Raw genomic sequence first — 20,888 nt, 5'->3', positions numbered from 1 at the left:
CATTTTTCATGCTGTGAGTATTTTACAAATATAGAGTCCCCCCCCCCTCCTGCCGAAGTCTCTAACTTTGGTACATGGGTGCAGAAAAATGCACTTTAAGCATTATGGACTTTCATAAAGTATTTGACAAGGTCACTTGAGGTCGGCTGATCCAGAAAGTCAGTGGGAGTGAAGAGTTATAGATTGTATTTTTTACAAGCCAATTTTGAATCCTGAGGGTAATAATTGAGGGGTGTTATTCTGACAGTGTGTGATCAGTAATGTTCCTCAGGGATCTGTGCTGGGAAGTTTGTGATTAATATATGACGACTTGGCGAAAATGTAGCTGAGCTGATTAGCAAGTTTGTAGATGAAACAAAAGTGAGCGGTGTTTTGGATAGTGAGGAAAGTTGTCAAGGATACAGCAAGATAAAAGAGTAAAACAGCCAGATAAAACCTGCTTTTAAAGGGCATCAATAATAACAGTGTGCAAGAAGGTGACATGCCTCCATAACTACCGACCGGTGGCACTAATCTCCATGGTGCTTAGGGAGGTTGATTATGGCGCATATCAACTATTACCTCAGCAAGAAACTGGACCCGCTATAATTTGCCAACCGCCACAATAGATCAACGGGGGTGCAATCTCGTTGGCTCTCCAGTCTGTACTGGACCACTTGGACAATAAAAACATACATCAGACTGTTGTTAATAGATTACAGCTCGGTATTCAACACTGTCATCCCACCCCAAACATGTTACCAAGCTCAGGGAACTTTGTCTCTGTGCATCCCTTTGCAACTGGATCCTCGACTTCCTCATCAACAGAACACAATGGTTGCGATTGGCAACAACACTTCCTCCTTGATAACCATTAAGACAGGGACACCTCATGGCTGCGTGCTCAGTCCCCTGCTCTACTCGCTCTAGACTCATGAGGACTGTGCTGCCGGACACAGTTCTAACTCCATCTTTAAATTTGCTGATGATATCACCATGGTTGGATGAATTACAGATACAGGTGCACAACCTTTTATCCGAAAGCCTTGGGACCAGACACTTTTCGTAATTCAGAATTTGTCGGTCTTCGGAATGGAATTTTTTTAGCGTAGATTTTAATGGCTGGCTCAGTGGTAGAGTGCTCGGCTCATATCCGCAAGGTCGCGAGTTTGCGCCTTGATCCCGGCAGTAAACTCGGTCGCGAGTTTGATGCCTTCAATGTAGTTTTTTCTTGCAGAATAAATGTTTGTATGAAATGCAGTGTAGGAGAGGTGTACTGACTGTGTGGGCAGAACTTTGGAAGTGATTGCCCACCAGTCTAAAAAGCCGCTGTGTCTCCCTGTCCCTGGGGCGATCAAACAGCACAATACCCCCCTCCCCCTCCAACTCCAGAGGAATCCGCTCCCCGATGGGCCGCTACGGCGACAAGTGGCAGTTTGCCCACAGCCCGAGCTGCGCCCCCTCATCCGCCACCCCAAGAACAAGACGTACCTTGCACACCATCAGCTTCTGCCCCTACTTGTTCCTCTGGAGTTGGAGCGGGGCTGGGCTGGAGTTGCTGCTGGCTGTGGGTCTCTGGGATCTCCGTGCTTGCAGTGGGCCTGGGGGTCGGTGTCCCGTTGGTCCTGACGTCTCCGGCCACCCCCCTGGACTGGAGCTGAGACTGGGAACTGTACCGCCCTTGCCCCCTCCCTCTGCAACTGCAAACAACCCCACTCTCCTGCAAGGGCGGTACAGTTCCCGGAGGATGGCAGGTGGCCGGAGACGTCAGGACCAACAGGAACCCGCTCGCCGATGGGCCCATACGACGCCCCGAGCTGCGCCCCGTCATCCGCAACCCAGGTTCCTCTGTAGTTGGAGCGGGGCTGGGCTGCTGTTGGCTGTGGGTCTCTGGGATCTCCGTGCTTGCAGTGGGCCTGGGGGTCGGTGTCCCGATGAGGGGGCGCAGCTCGGGGAACGGCTTCTGGTGGTCCTGACGTCTCTGACCAGTTTGCAGTTTTCCTCGAGTTGGAACGGGGCTGGGCTGCTGCTTGCTGGCTGTGGGTCTCTGGGATCTCCGTGCTTGCAGTGGGCCTGGGGGTCGGTGTCCCGTTGGTCCTGACGTCTCCGGTGACCGGCACGGTCCTGCTGCAATCGCCGACGTGAGGACAGTGCAAAGCCCCCGCGCCGGTGCAATGGGCGGGGAGCTGGAGAGGGGAGGGAAGGGGTCACACACATGGCCGGGAAGCAGAGGGGTGTAGGTGGGGTGAAACTGAAGGGAGCGACAATCTGCTGCTGCTGCCTGCCCCGCTGAGTTAAAAAGTTCCCACGCAAGACTCACGAAACACTGTGTATCGTGAGTCTACCGTGGGAACTTTTTAACTCAGCGGGCAGGCAGCAGCATATTGTCAATTATTAACCCTCCCGCGCAATATACCCTCACCTTCTCTTTTATGAATGGGGATTTAGTTCCCCTTTCTTCGAGGACCGACCGGAGGTTCCGCTGTCACCTCTGCGGGCCGCCCTCGGTGAACGTTTTCAAGGACCTTTCTTCAAGGACCGAAAAAATGGCCGCTATTCGGAGGTTTTCGTTATTTGGATCTTCGGATAAAAGGTTGTGCACCTGTAATGAGTATACGAGGGAGATCGATCGTCTCAACAACTTTGCTCTCAACGTCAGTAAAGCCAAGGAGCTGATTGTTGCCGTTAGAAGTGGAAGGCAGAGGATCCACATGTCTTTACTGGTGGGTCGGTGGTGGTGAGAGTCAACAAATTCAAGGTTCTAGGCATGTATATCTCTGAAGATCTGTCCTGGACCCAGCGCATCGAATCACAAAGGAAGCAAACAGCGTGTCTACTTCCATAGAAGATGAAGGAAATTGGGTATGTCGGCGAATGTTCTCCTGAACTTCAACAAGGTGTACAGTGGAGAGCATACTGACAGATTGCATCATGGCCTGGTCTGCCAACGCAAATGCCCAGGAATGTAGATTACAAAAAGGAGTGGACACTGCCCGGTCCATCATGCGTACAGAACTCCCCACCATCGAAGAGATCTATAGAAGGCACTGTCTCAAAAAGGCGGCCAGCATCATCAAGGACCCACATCACCCTGGCCACGTTCCCATTTTAATCGATAGCAGGAGTGAAAAGTACAGGAATCTGAAAACTCGGCATCGGGGTAAGAAACAGCTTCTTCCCAACAGCTATCAAGCTATAGTACACAACAAACTCCAACTAAACTTCAAACCACAAACTATCGTGGTCGCACTGGGATTTTTATTTTCTGAACTTTGATTTTTATTTGTCATGTTATCTAGAGTACTGTGCTTACAAGCCTCTTATCCTGCTGCAAGTAAGAATGTCATTGTTCTGTTCTGGTAAATATAACAATTAAACACTCTCTACTCCTTGAGGATACAGATTAGTCGTAAATATTAGCGGCAAATGGACAGATGAAATTTTGTCTAGATCAGTACGAGACAAGGTTTCAAGGTCAGTTTATTGTCACGTGTACCAATTAAGGTACAGTGAAACTCGAATTACCATACAGCCATACTAAAAAAAAAAACAGCAACACGATGCACAGCTACATAAAAATTAACATAAACATCCACCACTGCGGATTCCCTACGTTCCTCACTGTGATGGAAGGCAAAAAGTCTAATCTTCTTCCTCTTTATTCTCCCGCTGTCGGGGCAGTCGAACCATTTGAGGTTCCTCCTAATTCCATCTCCTCCCAGTTGCCAAAAAGCTGCTCCTCAAATCATGATGTGATTTCTGGCCATTCGGAGACATGCATGGTATTATCTGGGTCATATGGAAAATCCAAGAAAAAGCACAGCACAATTTTCAACCTCACCAAAGCCTGGCCCTATCAATGAGTACTGTGGAATATCTTCCTCAAATTCAACTGCCTACAGAAATTTCTCTGCATATTATATTTACTCCAAAATGACATGCAAGCCTTCATGTACTAGCCATATGCCCATCCAACAAACTATCAACTGCCCCATCTTTGGAATAGTTTGCAATCCCTACGGTGGCCTCATTGCCACCTCAGAATCAACAAAATTGCAATGGTCATCATTGATCCTGAAGTGCTATCTAAGAATACTAACATGGATGGTAAATTGTAGAGGCATCAGCTTGAAATCTGAGGCATCACACTAATTCCAGCTTTCCGACCTGAAAATGAACCATTTATCCCAAATCTCTCCTTTGTTCGCCATTCCTCTCTCCATGCCAATATATTGCCACCAATACCATTAACTATTAGCATCGGCAGTAGATTTTCTGGCAACTTATTGAATTCCTTTTGGAAGTCCAAATACTGGCCGGAAACAGGCTCTGCAACCCAACTTGTCTCTACCTATTATAGATGTTAAACACTAACCGGATTATGCAATATAATGCTTTCTATCTCACTACTTTCTTCAACAGGGAAGTATATTTAGTTTCCAATCTGCTGGAACGTCACAAGCATCCACAGTCTCTGCCGTCTCTTCTTTTAAACCTCTAGGATGCAAGTCATCATGTCCAAGGGCCTTTGTCCCTTAATATAGTAATGGTTTAATAATTCTCCCTACCTCTCGCCCCTGGAGTTTCGTATATGGGTTCTTTTGGTGCATTGTTTCAAGAGGACAGATATAACATGTTTGTACAAAGTGTCTGCATTTTCCTCTTCTCTTTTATGAATTCCCTAGTGGCAGTATCTTCTTATAATACTTATATTATTATAATAACTTTCACCATTTTATCCCTCATATAGGCTTATTGACCTCTCAGTTATTCTTCACTGGTTTCCAAAATCTTCCCAAACTTCTGTACACCCTTCCTTTTAATTTGATACCATCTTAAATTCTCAGTTAGCCATAGATCCCAAGTATTTTTTTCCCCAATGGAATATATCTATTTATTGCCTTCCATCATACCATTTACTTTATTTTCACATTCACAACATCTAACTCTGCCTTTGTATCTTTCAAACTGTACATTAAATTACTCACTTTCAAACTGGTAGAGAAAGAGCCTTCTTTTCATCATTTGTCCCCAGGGAGTCCTTTAATTTAACCATGTCTCATTAAGTCATGCTATCCAGTCACTCCTACTTCCCCGTTCTTTTCAACAAGCTTTTATTTATTTTTACCATTCAAGTAGTTTGTCCAATTTCCGTTTGCAAATGCTGAATCTGCTTCTTTCAACCACTCGAGCAGGGCAGTAAAAACCACAATTCACCCGGTAAAATAAAACATCTTTGGCTTCTCTACCACTGCTCCTTTTGCCTATCTTGTTAATTTGGGTTACCCGACACTTTTGCCACTCAGAAAATGTTTCCTTATTAATTTCATAGTTTTCATTTTCTACCATCTCTGCCCTGTAAATAGTTTCTAGGAATTAATTAACATTATCAGTCAATGCTATTTTATGCTGAATATTGCTCAGAAACTGACATTTGAATGCAATGTTTGAATATCATTCATGAAATTAGAAAAACAACTGTAGCAGAAGAAACCTGCATCAGTCTTAAGAAACAATTAAATCAGATTTCAATAAAGCAATTCTGAATCTGTGCATTGTAATAATTTTTGTCCAACCCGTGATTAAAAGATGTACCTATGGTAAAACGGACATTCATTTATTCCCATAAAAATAACATGTTCTAGAAATTATAAAGTTTGTATCAAGATGATTTTTTTAAAATTATTTAATTTTCATTGAGATTTCATAGTGTCACGGAGTATGGAAACAAAGACTTTGGTCTAGCTCATCCATGCTGACTATAATGTGTATCTAAGCTAGTCCTATTTGCCCAACCCATGTATCTATCCAGATGTTTTACATGTTGTTATTGCACATGCCTCAACTACTTCCCCATGCAGCTTGTTCCACATATGGATGATCACCCTCTTGCATGAGAGAGCTGCCCCCCAGGTCCTATTAATTTTTTCCCCTCTCACCTTAAACCTATGGCCTCTATTTCTTGATCTCACAACTCCGGGGGAAAAATGTGCATTCATCAGATCTATGCCCCTCATAATTGTATACACCTCTATTAGCTCAACCCTCAGTCTCCTCCACTCCATGGGATAAAACTCTAGCATGCCTAACTTCTCCCGATAGCCCAGTCTCTCATTCTAAAATGATAGAAAAATACACTAAGTTTCTTCTATCAGATACCAAGAAAGATTTCTCATAGTTCAGGCAAAAATAAATGATATACATGGTCAAGTATGGTTTACCTGAAGTTCCTTCTCATGGTGCAGGCAAAAATAAATGATAGGAAGGTCAAGTATGGTTTACCTGAAGCTCTTGTTGGTCAAACATCCTCAGCCACTCCAAGTTCACAACATTTGCCACACCCTGTCTGAATGCAAGGCAGTGTGGTCGAATCTGCTTGTTAAGCCTGTAGTCAGCAACGAGATGGATGTAAGCTATCCTGTTGGCACTGTTCACAGGAATATCCTTTCCACCTAGTTTCAGTTCCACCACCTGCATGCAAAAGGATCACAGTTAGAATTATGGAGAAATATTTTAGCATTCAGTATCCAAGTGCTGTACTACATTTCATTTGCCTTCTAGTTTGGGAATATCTTTTCTCCTTCAGCAAATGTTTATGAAGCTTGTGTTTTAAATGTAAAATTGATATTTCCAATCATGATTCTCTGTAATTGGCTTTTCTGTACCAAAGCCTTGTAAAAACATCTATCGTCATAAAAGTGGCAGAAATGTATTTAGTGTCAAAGAACAAGTTGTACAGCGTAACAATACTGTTTTTTTATAGCATGGAAGTTCTAGTTGGATAAAGAAATAGGATAATTTATTATGTGTGCTATTCACCCACTACATTGGTTTCATCTGTTTTAACCTGTCAGACCTGTTACAGGTCTTTAAGTAAACATCCAATATAAGAGTTCCTGCCTCTACCATTTCAAGCTGTGATTCCGGAGTGCTATCACTCATCAAAGATTTATTTTGTCATCTCCTCCTCAGCCTTCTATCATCAATTATTATAAATGCATCATATATGGATTTGTCCTCTATGCATGGAAAACATTTTCTTATTTACTTTGTCTGTGCCATCATGTAATTTTACACACTTCAACTAATCCTTCATTCTGTCACCAGTTCCAAGCAAAATAAACCCAGCTTTTTTCAAACTTTCCTCTTGGCTATAAACTTTTATTCCTGGCAACATTCTTGTATATTTAACCTGCACGCTGCAATGAAATTAATCACATCGTACCTGTGAAATAGTGAGTGGACCAATAAGGAGTACTTACAATGTGTTTGATCTAACTGATGCCATCTACTGTTCTTGCAAAAGATCCCTGTAATATTTTGCATGTCATCATATGCAAGATAACATCCCCTTTTAAAAATCACGTTTGAGAAATATTTCACGTTGAGCATATGCTCTGCTATGTTCAAGATCCGTAAACATACACTTCAAAGTGCCTTTGTTCCACACACACAACAGCCATCCACTTCTATATTCTCTCATCTTGTTTCACTCCTGAATAGATTATTCCATACTTCTCAGGATTAAATTTCACGTGCCACCTCTGCCCAACTAATCCGACCACCTCCTCCATCCTACACTCAAAGGTCTTCCTTACGGAACATCCACATGGCCGATTATTGCCACGTTAAAACATTTTCTTTATGTCCCCTACCTTTAAGCCTAATATATTTTTAAAATGCAAGAGATCAAGTACGATATCTTACCCCACTGGTGACAGCCTTCCTGTCACAGAAAACACATACCAACCAATGGCAAGGTCTGAAGAAACCCTTCGTTTCCTGCCACTGAGCCAATTTCAGATGCAATTTGGCACTCACTTGGATTTCATGGCCATTCACATTCTTGACTAGCCAGCCAGTTTAGCCTCATCAAAATCCATGTCAGGTATATCAAAGGCACTGTCCTCATCTTTATTCCTTTTTATGCTTAAAATAAATTAAAACCATGGACATTCTGAATAGATTTGTTCATGAAATCATGTTAGCCAGACACATTTCCTGAACAAATCTATTTGTAATGTCCTTGATAGATTTGCCTCTTTGGCCCCCTAGAATTGATTCAAATTATTTGCCAAAGATGAACCAACTTTCCTGTAAATATTTCCTTTCCCGTCTTTAAAATAGTGACACGATGCTGGTAACTCTCCAATTCCCTTGGCATCATTAAAAGCCAGGAAGAATAGAAACATTGTACTCAATGCCTCCATAATATACCACCCTGCTTCTTTTATTTGACTGAGCATTTCATTTGGATTTGGTTACAAATACACTGATCTGCTAAATCTTTTCTGTTTATACAGTAATTCACATTTATTGATTATGTGTAAAATCAGAATCATCCCCTCTTCTGTGAAGAAACTACAATTTTTTCAATAACTGATCCCTATCTTCGCCATCACATTTTTATTACCTTTTCAGACCATTATTCTTTCCCGAGTTATCCCCTTGTTCACTTTAAAAACATAATTGGATCTTCTATGATTTAACTTGCCTGTAATTTTTCCTTATACCCATTCTGCTGTGCTAGTTTCTTTTTCACATTCTGTTCCAACATTTTCTATATTTTTCTAGACTTTCTGCAACATTAAGTTCTGTCTGAGAGATGCTTTTCACCCCCCCGCAGCTTACCATCTATGGTCCTTATTAAAGCAACCTCACAATTTCCCCCTTGAATACAAATACCTCTCATTGCTGCAAGACATATCTTAACTTGGATAGTGACAATATGAATAGGATTATACAAATATGGAAATCTGTACTCAATTTACCATGTTGACCACAAATTTCAATATTTATGCATGAAGAGATGTTTATCCATTTGAGGTTGCAAACATATGTGGAAAAAAGGAACCTCACCACAAGCCAAATTAACTTTGAATTACATTAATCAGAATTATTTTCAGTGCCATAAAGATAAAAATCAGCAGGCCATTCAGCCTTCAAATATGTTTTTATAGTTAATTTCCATCTCAAAGCCTGCTCTCTCCATATATTTTACAGAATAATAACAATCAATTATTTAAACAATACATCGGGTGGACAACTGGACCATCATTCTTGATAGAAATTAACCCTTGGCTCAATGGAGCAGTATAATTAAAAATTGAATGCAGATATTTTTAGAGTTGACGGGTTTTCTCGATTTGTTCATACATAGATCAGTTAGCTCATCCCCAGCCAGGGTACAAAAGTCCAATCTTGTTACACAAGTATACATTTTCAAGAATGAATGTGATTTACTGGAATAGTTCATGTGAGGCTGCTATTCCTAGAAGAGAAATGGCTCTGGTATGGTGTTTAAACAGAAGAGAAAATAATTTGCAAGGCAACTGAAGGACTGTTATTGAGAAGGCACACCACAATGCGATAGAGAATTGAACCAGAGATTTAACCAAAGAAAAAATATTTTTAATGCCATTACGCGTTTATAATTAGAATGTAGAAACAAACAATTGCAGATGCTGGTTAATACACATAATAACACATAGTGCTGGAGTAACTCAGTGGGTTAGGCAGTATCTCTGGGGAACTGGAATAGGTGATGTTCCGGGTTGAGACCCTTCTTCAGTCTGAAGAGATGCCGTCTGACCCGCTGGGTAACTCCAGCTTTTTTGTCTTTCTTCTGCTGAGTTACTCCGGCACTTTGTGTCCTTTTATAATTGGAATGCACTAGGTGTACTGCCTCCCATGTACCAGGATCAAAGGGTGTATACAGAACATTATGAAAAGGGAGATTAAGCAACCAGAGGTCGGAATCCTTTTTGCTACTAATAAAATCAGTGAGAAGTGAAAGGGCTCTGCAAAAGGAATTCAGGGAATTGGGTTGAAGTTGATATGCAGGATCTGTGAGGTTGTATGGAAAATAACAGAAGAATGTTTGACGAAAGAGCAAGGAGGGAAGACTACAGATTTTCGATCATTGGGATTTGGAGCAGGGGAGACCTGCACAAGGACGAGTTCCACATGGACTGGAGGGCCAGCAACATCCTTTCAGGGAGAGGGTGGCAGCTAGAATGATAATGCAGCAAGTAGAAAATAAAACAGGCTAGTCCAGTAGAAGTAGTAGGCAGATATTGGAAATGGAGCATGAAAGGGTCAGTTGGATGAGCAGTAGTTAAACTAGAGAAGTGTGGATCAGCACATGGGACTTTGATATTGTTGCAATGATGGAAACATGGTTGAGACAAAGGCAAGTCTGGCAGCTCAAAATTCATGAATATATGTAATGAGCGGCCAGATGTGGTGGTAGAGGCAGATACAATTGCAACATATAGAGGGGGAAAAAAAAGGTTTAACATACAGGTTTAAAATTCCTGTAATTCTAGAGTATAGTAGTGGCATGATTTACACAGGTTAAAGAAAATACTGAATAGCAATCTTTTTATTTCAATTTTTAGCGCAACAGGTAAAGTTTGTTTTAGGAATTATGCTTTCTTTCCAATGATTTAAAAAATGTTAATGAAAATTTAGCTTGAACTAATATTTTACTCAATAAATTTCACTTGAACATTCTGAATTACCAATATTAAACATCAACGGTTAAGGCCATCATAATTACAGGTCTACTCAAACACCAAAGCCTTGCCTTCTTATTTTAAAACACTGCGTGTGGATATTAGCTGAAAGGTCAATTTCAAATTACTTAAAAGTCAAGTCATAAAGAGAGATAACATGAAAACAGGCCTTTGTCTTGATTTTGTACAGACAACCAACTATGCATTTACATGTCATTCAACATTAATTCCATTTAATATTCTCCATCATTGACATACATTTTCCCGCCCACCAGATTCTAATACTCACCTACCTACTAAGGGAAATTTGCAGTGGCTAATTCACCCACCATAGTTTTTTTTGCATTTGTGGTGACGCAATGGTAGAGTTGCTGCCTTACAGCAAATGTAGCGCAGGAGACCCGGGTTCGATCCTGACTACGGGTGCTGTCTGTACGAAGTTTCTACGTTCTCCCCGTGATCTGCTTGGGTTTTCTCCGAGATTTTTGGTTTCCTCCCACACTCCAAAGACATACAGATATGCAGGTTAATTGGTTTGGTAAATGTAAAAATTATCCCTAGAGTTAATAAGCGGGGATCGTTGGTCGGCGCGGACCCGGTGGGCCGAAGGGTCTGTTTCCGCACTGTATCTCTAAACTAAACTGAACACCACAGGATCTGAAGGAAACTCCTGCAGTCACAGGAAGAATGGGCAATCTCCACACAGACAGCAATGAAGATCAGGGTTGCAACCAGATCCTTGTGAGAAAGCAGCTCTATTAGCTGCACCATTATGCTGCCCACATATGAACAGATAAAAATAAAAATAAATAAGTATGGGAACAGCAAAAACAGTCTGCGCCCCAATAATATGGTTGGGGCTCAAATTACCTGATAGCGGAAAGGGACAGTAAATGAGAAAACACAAATACAGTTGATAGCAGTTAATTGTGTGCCGTTACAGTTGATCATAGATGCAGCCCATTGTTGATATATAGATATATATATGCGTGTGCATGTGCGTGTGTGTGTGTGCAATATATTACACACATATATATTTCACATTTATTAACGTTCATAAAACCTCTGCCAAAGCGGTGGACAAAGCTCAGCGCCATGAGACATTTCTCGAACCTACCTGTGCCTCCCCAAGTTCATTGTTTACCACAGTAAAATTGAGACCAAGTTCTTCAACGTCACCTTCATAGCTCTTCAGAAAGAGCAGGTTTTTGTACATTTCAGGATCCAGTGAGGCAAGATGATGGATGTCAACATCTGCACTGGTGCCCAAGAGTTTTGACAGAAAGAAACTGGCAAAGGGAAGCTCTACCAACATGTTTTCGTATAGGGCCTGCAATAAATAAAGAAACATCCTTTTTGTAATAAATAGTATTACAGCAAATAAACAGGAAAAAGTTTACAATCTTAGACATTCGGACATGTTAAGAGTTCACGACTTAAATAGTTAATTATTTCTATATCTGCACATGCTGTTTGACCTGCTGGGCCTTTTCTCTATTTGGTGCAGGGCACTCACCTTCAGGGGTTGGCAGCAGTGCTACTTTGACCCTTTTGCTGAACTAGTTTCATTGCAGACATTAGATAAACACTTAAACAGGAATATCAGTGTTCCATGACAGGGCTCACGTTAAGAAATCCACCTTGCTACCAGCCATCGTAAAATTGGATGGCCGAGTGGAGGATTTTATTTAAATCAGTAATTAATTTGGGAATCTTTCCCGTCCCTAAAATTAACTTTGAAGCAGAGCGTACAGAGCAAAATCCAGAAAAAAATGGGAGGGATCTTCAAGACAAATCCTTCAAGAGAGAGCTGCCACACTGCCCGCAATCCACTGTTAGCTTCCCATGAGCTGTTAATCTGCATTATTTACACAGTTTTAAGCCTCATTCTCATAACCTGCAGCAAGGTGGAGATTATATTTTATAGTGTTCACATACATTAATAAGAATGGAGGAAAACGCAAGATTCATAAGCAATCTTGGAAGTTCAAAGAAAAAATAACTTTTATTGGAATTACAGACCAAGCATGTGAGTGTGATCTAAAGAGGAAATTCCAAAAAAAACGGGAGCTCGAGAAGATATCTCTTTGAAAAAGATGTCTTGGCAATGGCACGTTCTGTTCAAATAGATGGTGATGAAATGGTTTCCCCACTGCAAGTACCATGGTTGGAAGAAGCCAGGTATCACTATGTTGTGCTCCTGTATCGTGTCATGACCAGCTATGTTGGAAGGAGTAACAAAGCCAAGTGCATATCATGGATAGGAGCAGGCACCATGCACAGACATGAATGGCAGACACCAAGAGCAGCCTAATCTACAATTTTAGTCTTTGGAGAAATACAAACCAATTTAGGTATACTCGAAATGTGTAGGAAGGAACTGCAGGTGTTGGTTTAAACCGAAGATAGACACAAAATGGTGGAGTAACGTGGTGGGACAGGCAGCATCTCTGGAGAGAAGGAATGGATGACTTTTGGGTCAAAACTGAAGAAGGGTCTCGACTCGAAATGGCACCCATTCCATCTCTCCAGAGATGCTGCCTGTCCTGCTGAGTTAATCCAGCATTTTGCATATATCTTAGGTGTAGCACTCTTTTGGATATGGATTAAAATACAACTTTAAATTATTTTAGATTGTATCCACATAAAAATTCAAGTGTACAAGTTACATTATTGCAATTTCTAATGTGAATTGTAAATGCAAACAAGCTTATTTGAATATGCAAACTTTAACCAACTACATAATAATCTACTTAAATCCACAATAATAATATTAGGATAAATAAAATGAAATATATTTCCATGGTGAACACTTTAGAAGGATATTTATTGCCCAAATCTGTGCCAAAATAATTAAAATAAGTAATTATGCAGGAAACCATTTTAATATAAGTAAGTGCTGTGCAATTAATGTAAATGGTGGCACCATCTGGAAAAGAAATGTGAACAATATCAAAAGCATCAAAAGCAGCCAGACAGAATGAGAACTTAAGGCATTAAGAATCAATAATTAAACTAAATGCCCGTTTTTCCTTGATTATCAATTGGAACTATATATGGATTTGTGCATAAACACTGACCTTCATTTAAAATTCTTATACATTTGTTCAATGAATATGTTTGCTCTTCGAGGAGAAAAGAGCCTTGTTCCACCATTCTGCCAATCAAACCCCACTCAACTGTATCAACCAATCACTTGCCAGGCTTTGTCTCACAACCACCACTTTTCCAAGTTCACTGGCAATGCAAGCATTTATTATCCACCATTATGTGTATTTATAAGCCGCTTCAGAGGGCATTTAAGAATCAACCACACTGGTCTGGGGTCACATATTGGCCAGATTGTGAAGGATAGGGGGATTTGCAATACTAAAAGACACTCGCAAAAAAGATGTCAATCTAGCTGATTGCCATTATTAAATGCCTTACTTTTTCTTTAAATTCCACAGCTGTCATCGTGGGATTTTCATCTCTAATCTCTGGAATATTACTTCAAAGGTCTGGATTATTGGTCTGGTGAAATAACCACTGACCATCACCATATGCTTGAGTAGAAAAGCGTTATAAAAAATGTCAATAATTCTCAAAACACCATGAATTACGAGTAAATTAAAATGGTTTTTCTCCAATTGGTTGACCTTCATAGTTTAACCACATGATCAGTCTACTATTAAAAACATCATACATAATTTCAAGTCTAAACTTTCTGGCTGGATGTGAAAATAGAATTAGATGTCACTTAGCATAATTTTCTTTTTATGAATAATGTACCCTCTAATTTACCATGATCATATTCATGGATTTGCTAATATAATTTAATATTGTTAAAATTAATTTAATACCAGTCATAGAGTCATAATTATACAGCGTGGAGACAGGTCCTTCGGCCTAACTTGCCCACACTGTCCAACATGTCCCAGCTACGCGTCCCAACTGGCTGCATTTGGCCCATATTCCTTCATACCAGTCCTATCCACGTAACTGTCTGTTTCGTAAGCGTTGCGATAGTCGCAGCCTCAACTACCCCCTCTGGCAGCTCGTTCCATACACCCCACCACGCTTTGTGTGAAAAAGCTATCCCTCGGATTCCTATTAAATCTTCTCCCCTTCACCTTAAACCTATGTCCTCTGGTTCTTGATTCCCCTATATTGGGCAAGAGACTCCGTGCATCTACCCAATCTATTTCTCTCATGATTTTATACATCTCCATAGATCTTGAGCTTCAATGTGTATCACAAATAGGAAAAGTTATCTATTGTGTCCTTCCTTATGACTGCTGTGGCTTTAGCCAACATTTACGAAACACAGCAGTACACACTTGCATCCAATGTGAATTTTCTCAAGTACTTCAGCTTAGTTTCAGCTATCAGCTATTCAGTTATCAATGGAAACTGCGAGCTCCAAATCCATCTGGAGTACATGCTGTAATCTCAAGGTTAATCTTATTGAATGGATTGCTCAAATCCACTTTTTCTCTTCCGTATAAATCAATGATGCCATGGAACCACAACATCACTGTAGAGAATAATGAGATCTGTACAAACTGCTGTCACCATAGGACCCAGAAGCAGCAGCAGTGTTTCAAGATGACCTGGTAAGAAAAAGGTGCTTCCTGGATACAAGCCAGGTATTTTTTTATTTTTTTTTAATTGCAGGAATTTTGGTTGGAAAGTATATAAAAACAAATTAAATTATTTTTGAACTCTTGCAGCTTGAACAAAACCAGCAAGACTGTATTAATTTATCTACTTTCCCCTGTTTGTGTATTCCAGTATCTTGCCAGGTGGCTCTGCAGGAATTAGTTGTCAACCAAATGAACCATCACCCAAGACGCAGGTTTTTAATTACCATACAATGCCAAATACCTGTCCAGATTTCTTTCTTGCAGAATTGTGGCCTATTCTGTAAGAAAGTTCCAAATCATTGTCGAATTGTTGATATTTTCATTCATAATTTATTCCATAAACAAAATGCCTTGAGATGGTTATGACTGATATGTCTCTTTTGTAACTTGAAATTCATAAACACCTTTAAAAAAAAAAGGAATTTCTTTCAAAGAATCTCCATCACATATGTATGTGAGCAAGAGGTAATGTCCATTGTTTGTTTCTGCTTATTGCCTCCCCCCCTCCCCCCCTCTGTGAATACATCATTCATGCTTTTGGGTGGCCCAACATCCTGTTAGGAAGCAAGCAGGTCTTTAAGGTAAGTGAAACACTAGGAACCTTGTCATTGCATCTTGAATGCATTTCTTGCGTTTAGCGTTCTCTGTCCAGACTTTCTTCCATTGATCATCATTGCTGAAACTGAGGAAAGTGGAGAGGATTCCTTGAAACTGTGCAGCAAGTTAGGGGTTCACTGAGGTTGGAATGGGTGGTTAGAGCCGCGTTGCCAATGCATCACACAGCAAATGCATCAGTAACTTCACTGAGGAAAGATGATATTTGATAACAATGATAGCTGTTGAGAACTCTTTGTTGGGTCTCGATGCAGAGAGATACAAGAATTCAGAAGTCTGAAGCAGTTCCAAACATCATCTACTCCTTTTCTCTAGAGATGCTGCCTAACCCACTGATTTACTCAAGCATATTGTGTCTATCTTTAGTGTAAACCAGCAACTGCAATTCCTTCCTACAGGAATTACTATTTACATACTGCATTGCAGTAAAAAAAAAGGAAAAGTAATTTTCATGATCAACATTCAAGCATCATCCAAAAAGCATAAAAGCACCACATTTAAGAAATGGGATTAGTATTCAATAATAAATAAGATAAATTACTATTCCGCGAGATGATAAAATGAATTCCAAAATTATATGATATTTATAAACCACACGTCTTGAATAAAAGGTCTTCCTTGATATATTACTTGCACCCATTTGTTTCCATATTCAACCTATCATAGTTTGGACATTTGATTTTCATTATGAGTTCTTACATCAATACATGTAAATGCTTTTAACCTTGATAGCTGCAAAATTTAATATTTTTTAGGAAACAAATCAATAATACAAACTGCAATTGAGTGCCTATCCATTTTGAGAAACATGTCACATCATTGAATAATCCCTACACCGGTTATTTGTAGATTGTGTTTATACTCACTTTATGACAGATCTTTTTCAAAGTTATGTTAATGAAGCTCTCTTAATAGTATAGCAAGTTAAGCATCACCTATTGAAGTTTCACACCAGGGCGGCCCATGTTTCAGCTTCTCTGCTGAGTTTTGTAATCCTTGTCATGATTTAGGATGCTTGTTGGATTAAGTGCATAATCAAAGGTGAAATTTCATTGCAGTGTGGAGTGCCGCCCAGCAAGAGATGTTTATCTTTTGGCAATATGTAAAATTCAACCCAAGTTTCCTTCAAGGTTTCCCTGAAGCAACTAGCCTTTCGAGATTAATTTTGCTGACAATTGGAATTGCTTGCAAGAGCATATTTTAGATTTTTAGGATGGATTTCAAAGTAAATAAGAAATCCCTGTTGATCTGAATGCTGTATTACAGTATAAAACACGGTCACGAATCTTCAGCAGACTGGTTTTAGGTTGATTGTTACGTTTGTTGAGGTACAGTGCAAAGCTTTGTTTTGCATGCTATCCAAACAGATCAGATATACCATACACAGATACAATAAAGTACAATATGATACCAAGTTAACAATCTGTTTATACTATTCAGCATTTAAAACAATGCAGTAATTGTACAAAGAGAGACAGATCAAGGAAAAATGCTAATACAAGGACATATAGAAAATCAGCATCCTTGGATCAGATTATTCCCTGTATAGACAGGAGAAAGAATGAAAGAAACACACCTGAAATCATACCTTTGATGTATTCCATTAGACTAAAACCAAAATGAGAAATTTACAAGATGCGAGCAGTCTGCTTAGCATGAAAATCCCATGAAAGCAGAACTTAGATATAGGTCTTCAGAGCTTGGGTCAATCTTCTAACTATATCAATATCCAGATCTGTTTACAATGCTTTTAGTGCCCTGTCCTATACTGATGCATTGCTGATCCCGTTCATACCCATCAGCTGCGGCTGATTTCAAGCTTATTGGTGACAAATTAGCACGGGTTCGATCCTGAATTCTGGTGCTTGTCTGTGCAGAGTTTGAACTTCTCCCCGTGACACGCATGGGTTTTATCCGGGTCCTCCGGTTTCATCCCACACTTCAAAGACGTACAAGTTTGTAGTTTAATTGGCTTGGTATAATCGTAAATGGTCCCTAGTCTGTGTAGGATAGTGTTAATGTAAGGGGTCGCTAGTCTAAGTGGGCCAAAGGGCCTGTTTCCATACTGTATCTTCAAGCTAAATTACAATTCCACAGCTGCCGTAGAAACAAAATGCTGGAGGAACTCTGAGTTACTCCAGCATTTTGTGCCTATCTTCGGTGCAAATCAGCAGCTGCAGTTCCTTTTACACATTCCACTTCTGTCAATGGCCCACTGCACCTCATCGATACACCAGTTGGAGTTGCTGAATCGACCACAATCTGCTTCACCTGGTATGTCATTATAACTTTGGGCATGATAGAGACTGGCTTAATTGTGGAAATTAGGCTATTACCTTCTCAAGGATAGGGCCTCCTCCTTATGTTATGAGCTGGCTTCCTGTACGTTGCCAGTTATTCATAATTAGAACACCTAGGAATGAATTTCCACCTGACCAATATACAGATTGGTCAGTTACTACGAACACTGTGTCTAATAATTCCCGTCAATTGTGCACATAGTGCCTCTCAACCTTAAATTTCCTTTCCCGTATTTCTCTGCTGCTTGGAAACTTGGAAAATAGTTTCAAAAAGAAAACCTGAAACTCGCATTTTTAGATGCCGTCCAGTAACATTTCTTAATACCTTGTCAGGTAGCTTTTTAAATACTGATGACTCTTCAGTTGTTGAACTCCACAAGAGGACATGTACAAATAAAGAATAGTTTATCTGTTCAATTTTGCATTCATCGCTTTATAGACTTTAGAGATACAGCGTGGAAAAAGGCCCTTCGCCCCATGCCGACCAGTGATCACCCATACATTAACACTATCCTACACACTAGGGACAATTTAGTTTTACCAAAGCCAATTTACCTACTTAGAAACATAGAAAATAGGTGCAGGAGTAGGCCATTCGGCCCTTCGAGCCTGCACCGCCACTCAATATGATCATGGCTGATCATCCAACTCAGTATCCTGTACCTGCCTTCTCTCCATACCCCCTGATCCCTTTAGCCACAAGGGCCACATCTAACTCCCTCTTAAATATAGCCAATGAACTGGCCACAACTACCTTCTGTTGCAGAGAGTTCCAGAGATTCACCACTCACTATGTGAAAAATGTTTTTCTCATCTCGGTCCTAAAGGATTTCCCCTTTATCCTAAAACTGTGACCCCTTGTCCTGGACTTCCCCAACATCGGGAACAATCTTCCTGCATCTAGCCTGTCCAACCCCTTAAGAATTTTGTAAGTTTCTATAAGATCCCCCCTCAATCTTCTAAATTCTAGCGAGTACAAGCCGAGTCTATCCAGTCTTTTTTCATATGAAAGTCCCGACATCCCAGGAATCAATCTGGTGAACCTTCTCTGTACTCCCTCTATGGCAAGAATGTCTTTCCTCAGATTTGGAGACCAAAACTGTACACAATACTCCAGGTGTGGTCTCACCAATACCCTGTACAACTGCAGTAGAACCTCCCTGCTCCTATTATCAAATCCTTTTGCTATGAATGCTAACATACCATTCACTTTCTTCACTGCCTGCTGCACCTGCATGCCAACTTTCAATGACTGGTGTACCATGACACCCAGGTCTCGTTGCATCTCCCCTTTTCCTAATCTGCCACCATTTTTGATGTACTGTACATCTTTGGAATGTGGGAGGAAACCAGAGCACCCGGTAAAAACCCATGCAGTCACAGGGAGAACGTAAAACTCCGTATGGATAGTGCCCGTAATCAGGATCAAACCTGGATCTCTGGTGCTGTAAGGGAGCAACTCTACCGCTCGCCACTGTGGTCTGGTTTTCTCAGTGTCCCAGGAGTTTTCAGTTCTTCTGCAATATACATTCACAATGTTTCGTCTTTATCAATTCTCCTATCAACCTTCGATAGCTTTTCTCTTTTACACGAGTTACTTGAAATTCTTTTGAAGTAACTTGTTTTCAGTCAAGCTGTGGACTCTGCCGTGACTGATGCAAGACTTCTCACTTTATTGACGATCAGACTGTTGCTTCCAAATGAGAGACTTGTGGATTTGTCACAGTTGGTGGAGCAGGCAGATAGCTTGGCATATGCTGCGCCCCATTCATTGTCTACTTCTGCATGAATCCAATTCATGGACTACAAGTTCTCAGTCATCCTAAATGCTCTTCATCCACTTTGGGAATCCCTGGCTTACAATCTCACAGAGATTTGGGGGGGGGGGGGGGGGGGGGGTGTGGGAAATGGGAGGGGACGAGAGGGACTGGCTGGTCACTTTTTCCAAAGATTTGAGAACATCTTTGAATAATTTCCTCTACTTGGTAATCTCTTGCTGTGACAGACAATCAATTTCACAAATTTGGTGCTGGGTAACCAAATGTCCAAATGGAGCCAGCTGAGTGTTGGGCCCTCAGTGATGAAGAGGTTTCGAAAGGACATGGATAGATTCACTTTGAGCATTTGGAGACAGTATTAGTGCTTTGATGTGCTACAATAGATATCCCGAGTCTTAAAAACAGAGTGGGGCAAGGATCAATGCTGCCCAGTAGACCATAGATGCTGTACCAGGTTGGAAGTCTTGATCTTTCTTTACCCTTTCCCTCAGACAGTCAGTGGCTGTACTGGCACACTGAAGGTGTTGATTAATTTTATTAGAGTTTGCCTTCACTGAGGTGCAACTCCTGAGCAATGGGAGATGGTCCACATTTTCAAGGGTCTCATCGGGATCCTTTGCTGGAGGGCCGTGTTGTACAGCAAGGTCAGACTGCAGAATGCCTTTGTGTTGCGGAAGTTCTGCTCCCATCCTGTCACCTAATTCAGGTAACAAGTCAATGATGACTTGGGGCTCAGCCTCAGAAAACAAGATTACAGTTATCTGTGCACCACCAAGGCTTCGCGACCATGGTTCTTGAGTGGAGATGACATAAGATGCTTGACATAAAAAGTAAAGCTCTGAATCTACACTTCTACCAGTAAGCAGTCACAAAATTAGCGGGGTTCTGAGGGCAAGGCTCACAGTACAGCCAACATAGAGCCGCAAGAAAGAGAACAACAGGCAATAGAGAATACGGATGGCTAAGAAAAAGAAATAACTTTATCAAAGTTAAAAAAAAACATAATTTAATTAATACAATTTGCATGCCAAAAGTTGATACCAAAAGTGTGATTAAAGTACAAACTATATCACC

At 40.7% G+C, this 20,888-nt stretch overlaps 1 protein-coding gene across 4 annotated transcripts in view; it reads right to left on the bottom strand.

Moving 5' to 3' along the window:
* The window catches only part of ube3c (ubiquitin protein ligase E3C), a 144,072-nt gene that overhangs the window by 21,180 nt on the left and 102,004 nt on the right, over nucleotides 1–20,888 (bottom strand). For all 4 annotated transcript variants that reach the window (XM_033044432.1, XM_033044458.1, XM_033044441.1 and 1 more), the window contains 2 exons: nucleotides 11,614–11,826; nucleotides 6,262–6,450 (listed from right to left, as the gene is read on the bottom strand). In XM_033044432.1, coding sequence (XP_032900323.1) covers nucleotides 6,262–6,450; nucleotides 11,614–11,826 — 402 coding nt within the window. The remainder of the gene's footprint in view (nucleotides 1–6,261; nucleotides 6,451–11,613; nucleotides 11,827–20,888) is intronic.

This window comes from Amblyraja radiata, chromosome 2, assembly GCF_010909765.2.
Source record: "Amblyraja radiata isolate CabotCenter1 chromosome 2, sAmbRad1.1.pri, whole genome shotgun sequence".
In the NCBI taxonomy this organism is placed as follows: Eukaryota; Metazoa; Chordata; class Chondrichthyes; order Rajiformes; family Rajidae; genus Amblyraja; species Amblyraja radiata.
This window is presented reverse-complemented; position numbering and strand designations above follow the sequence as displayed.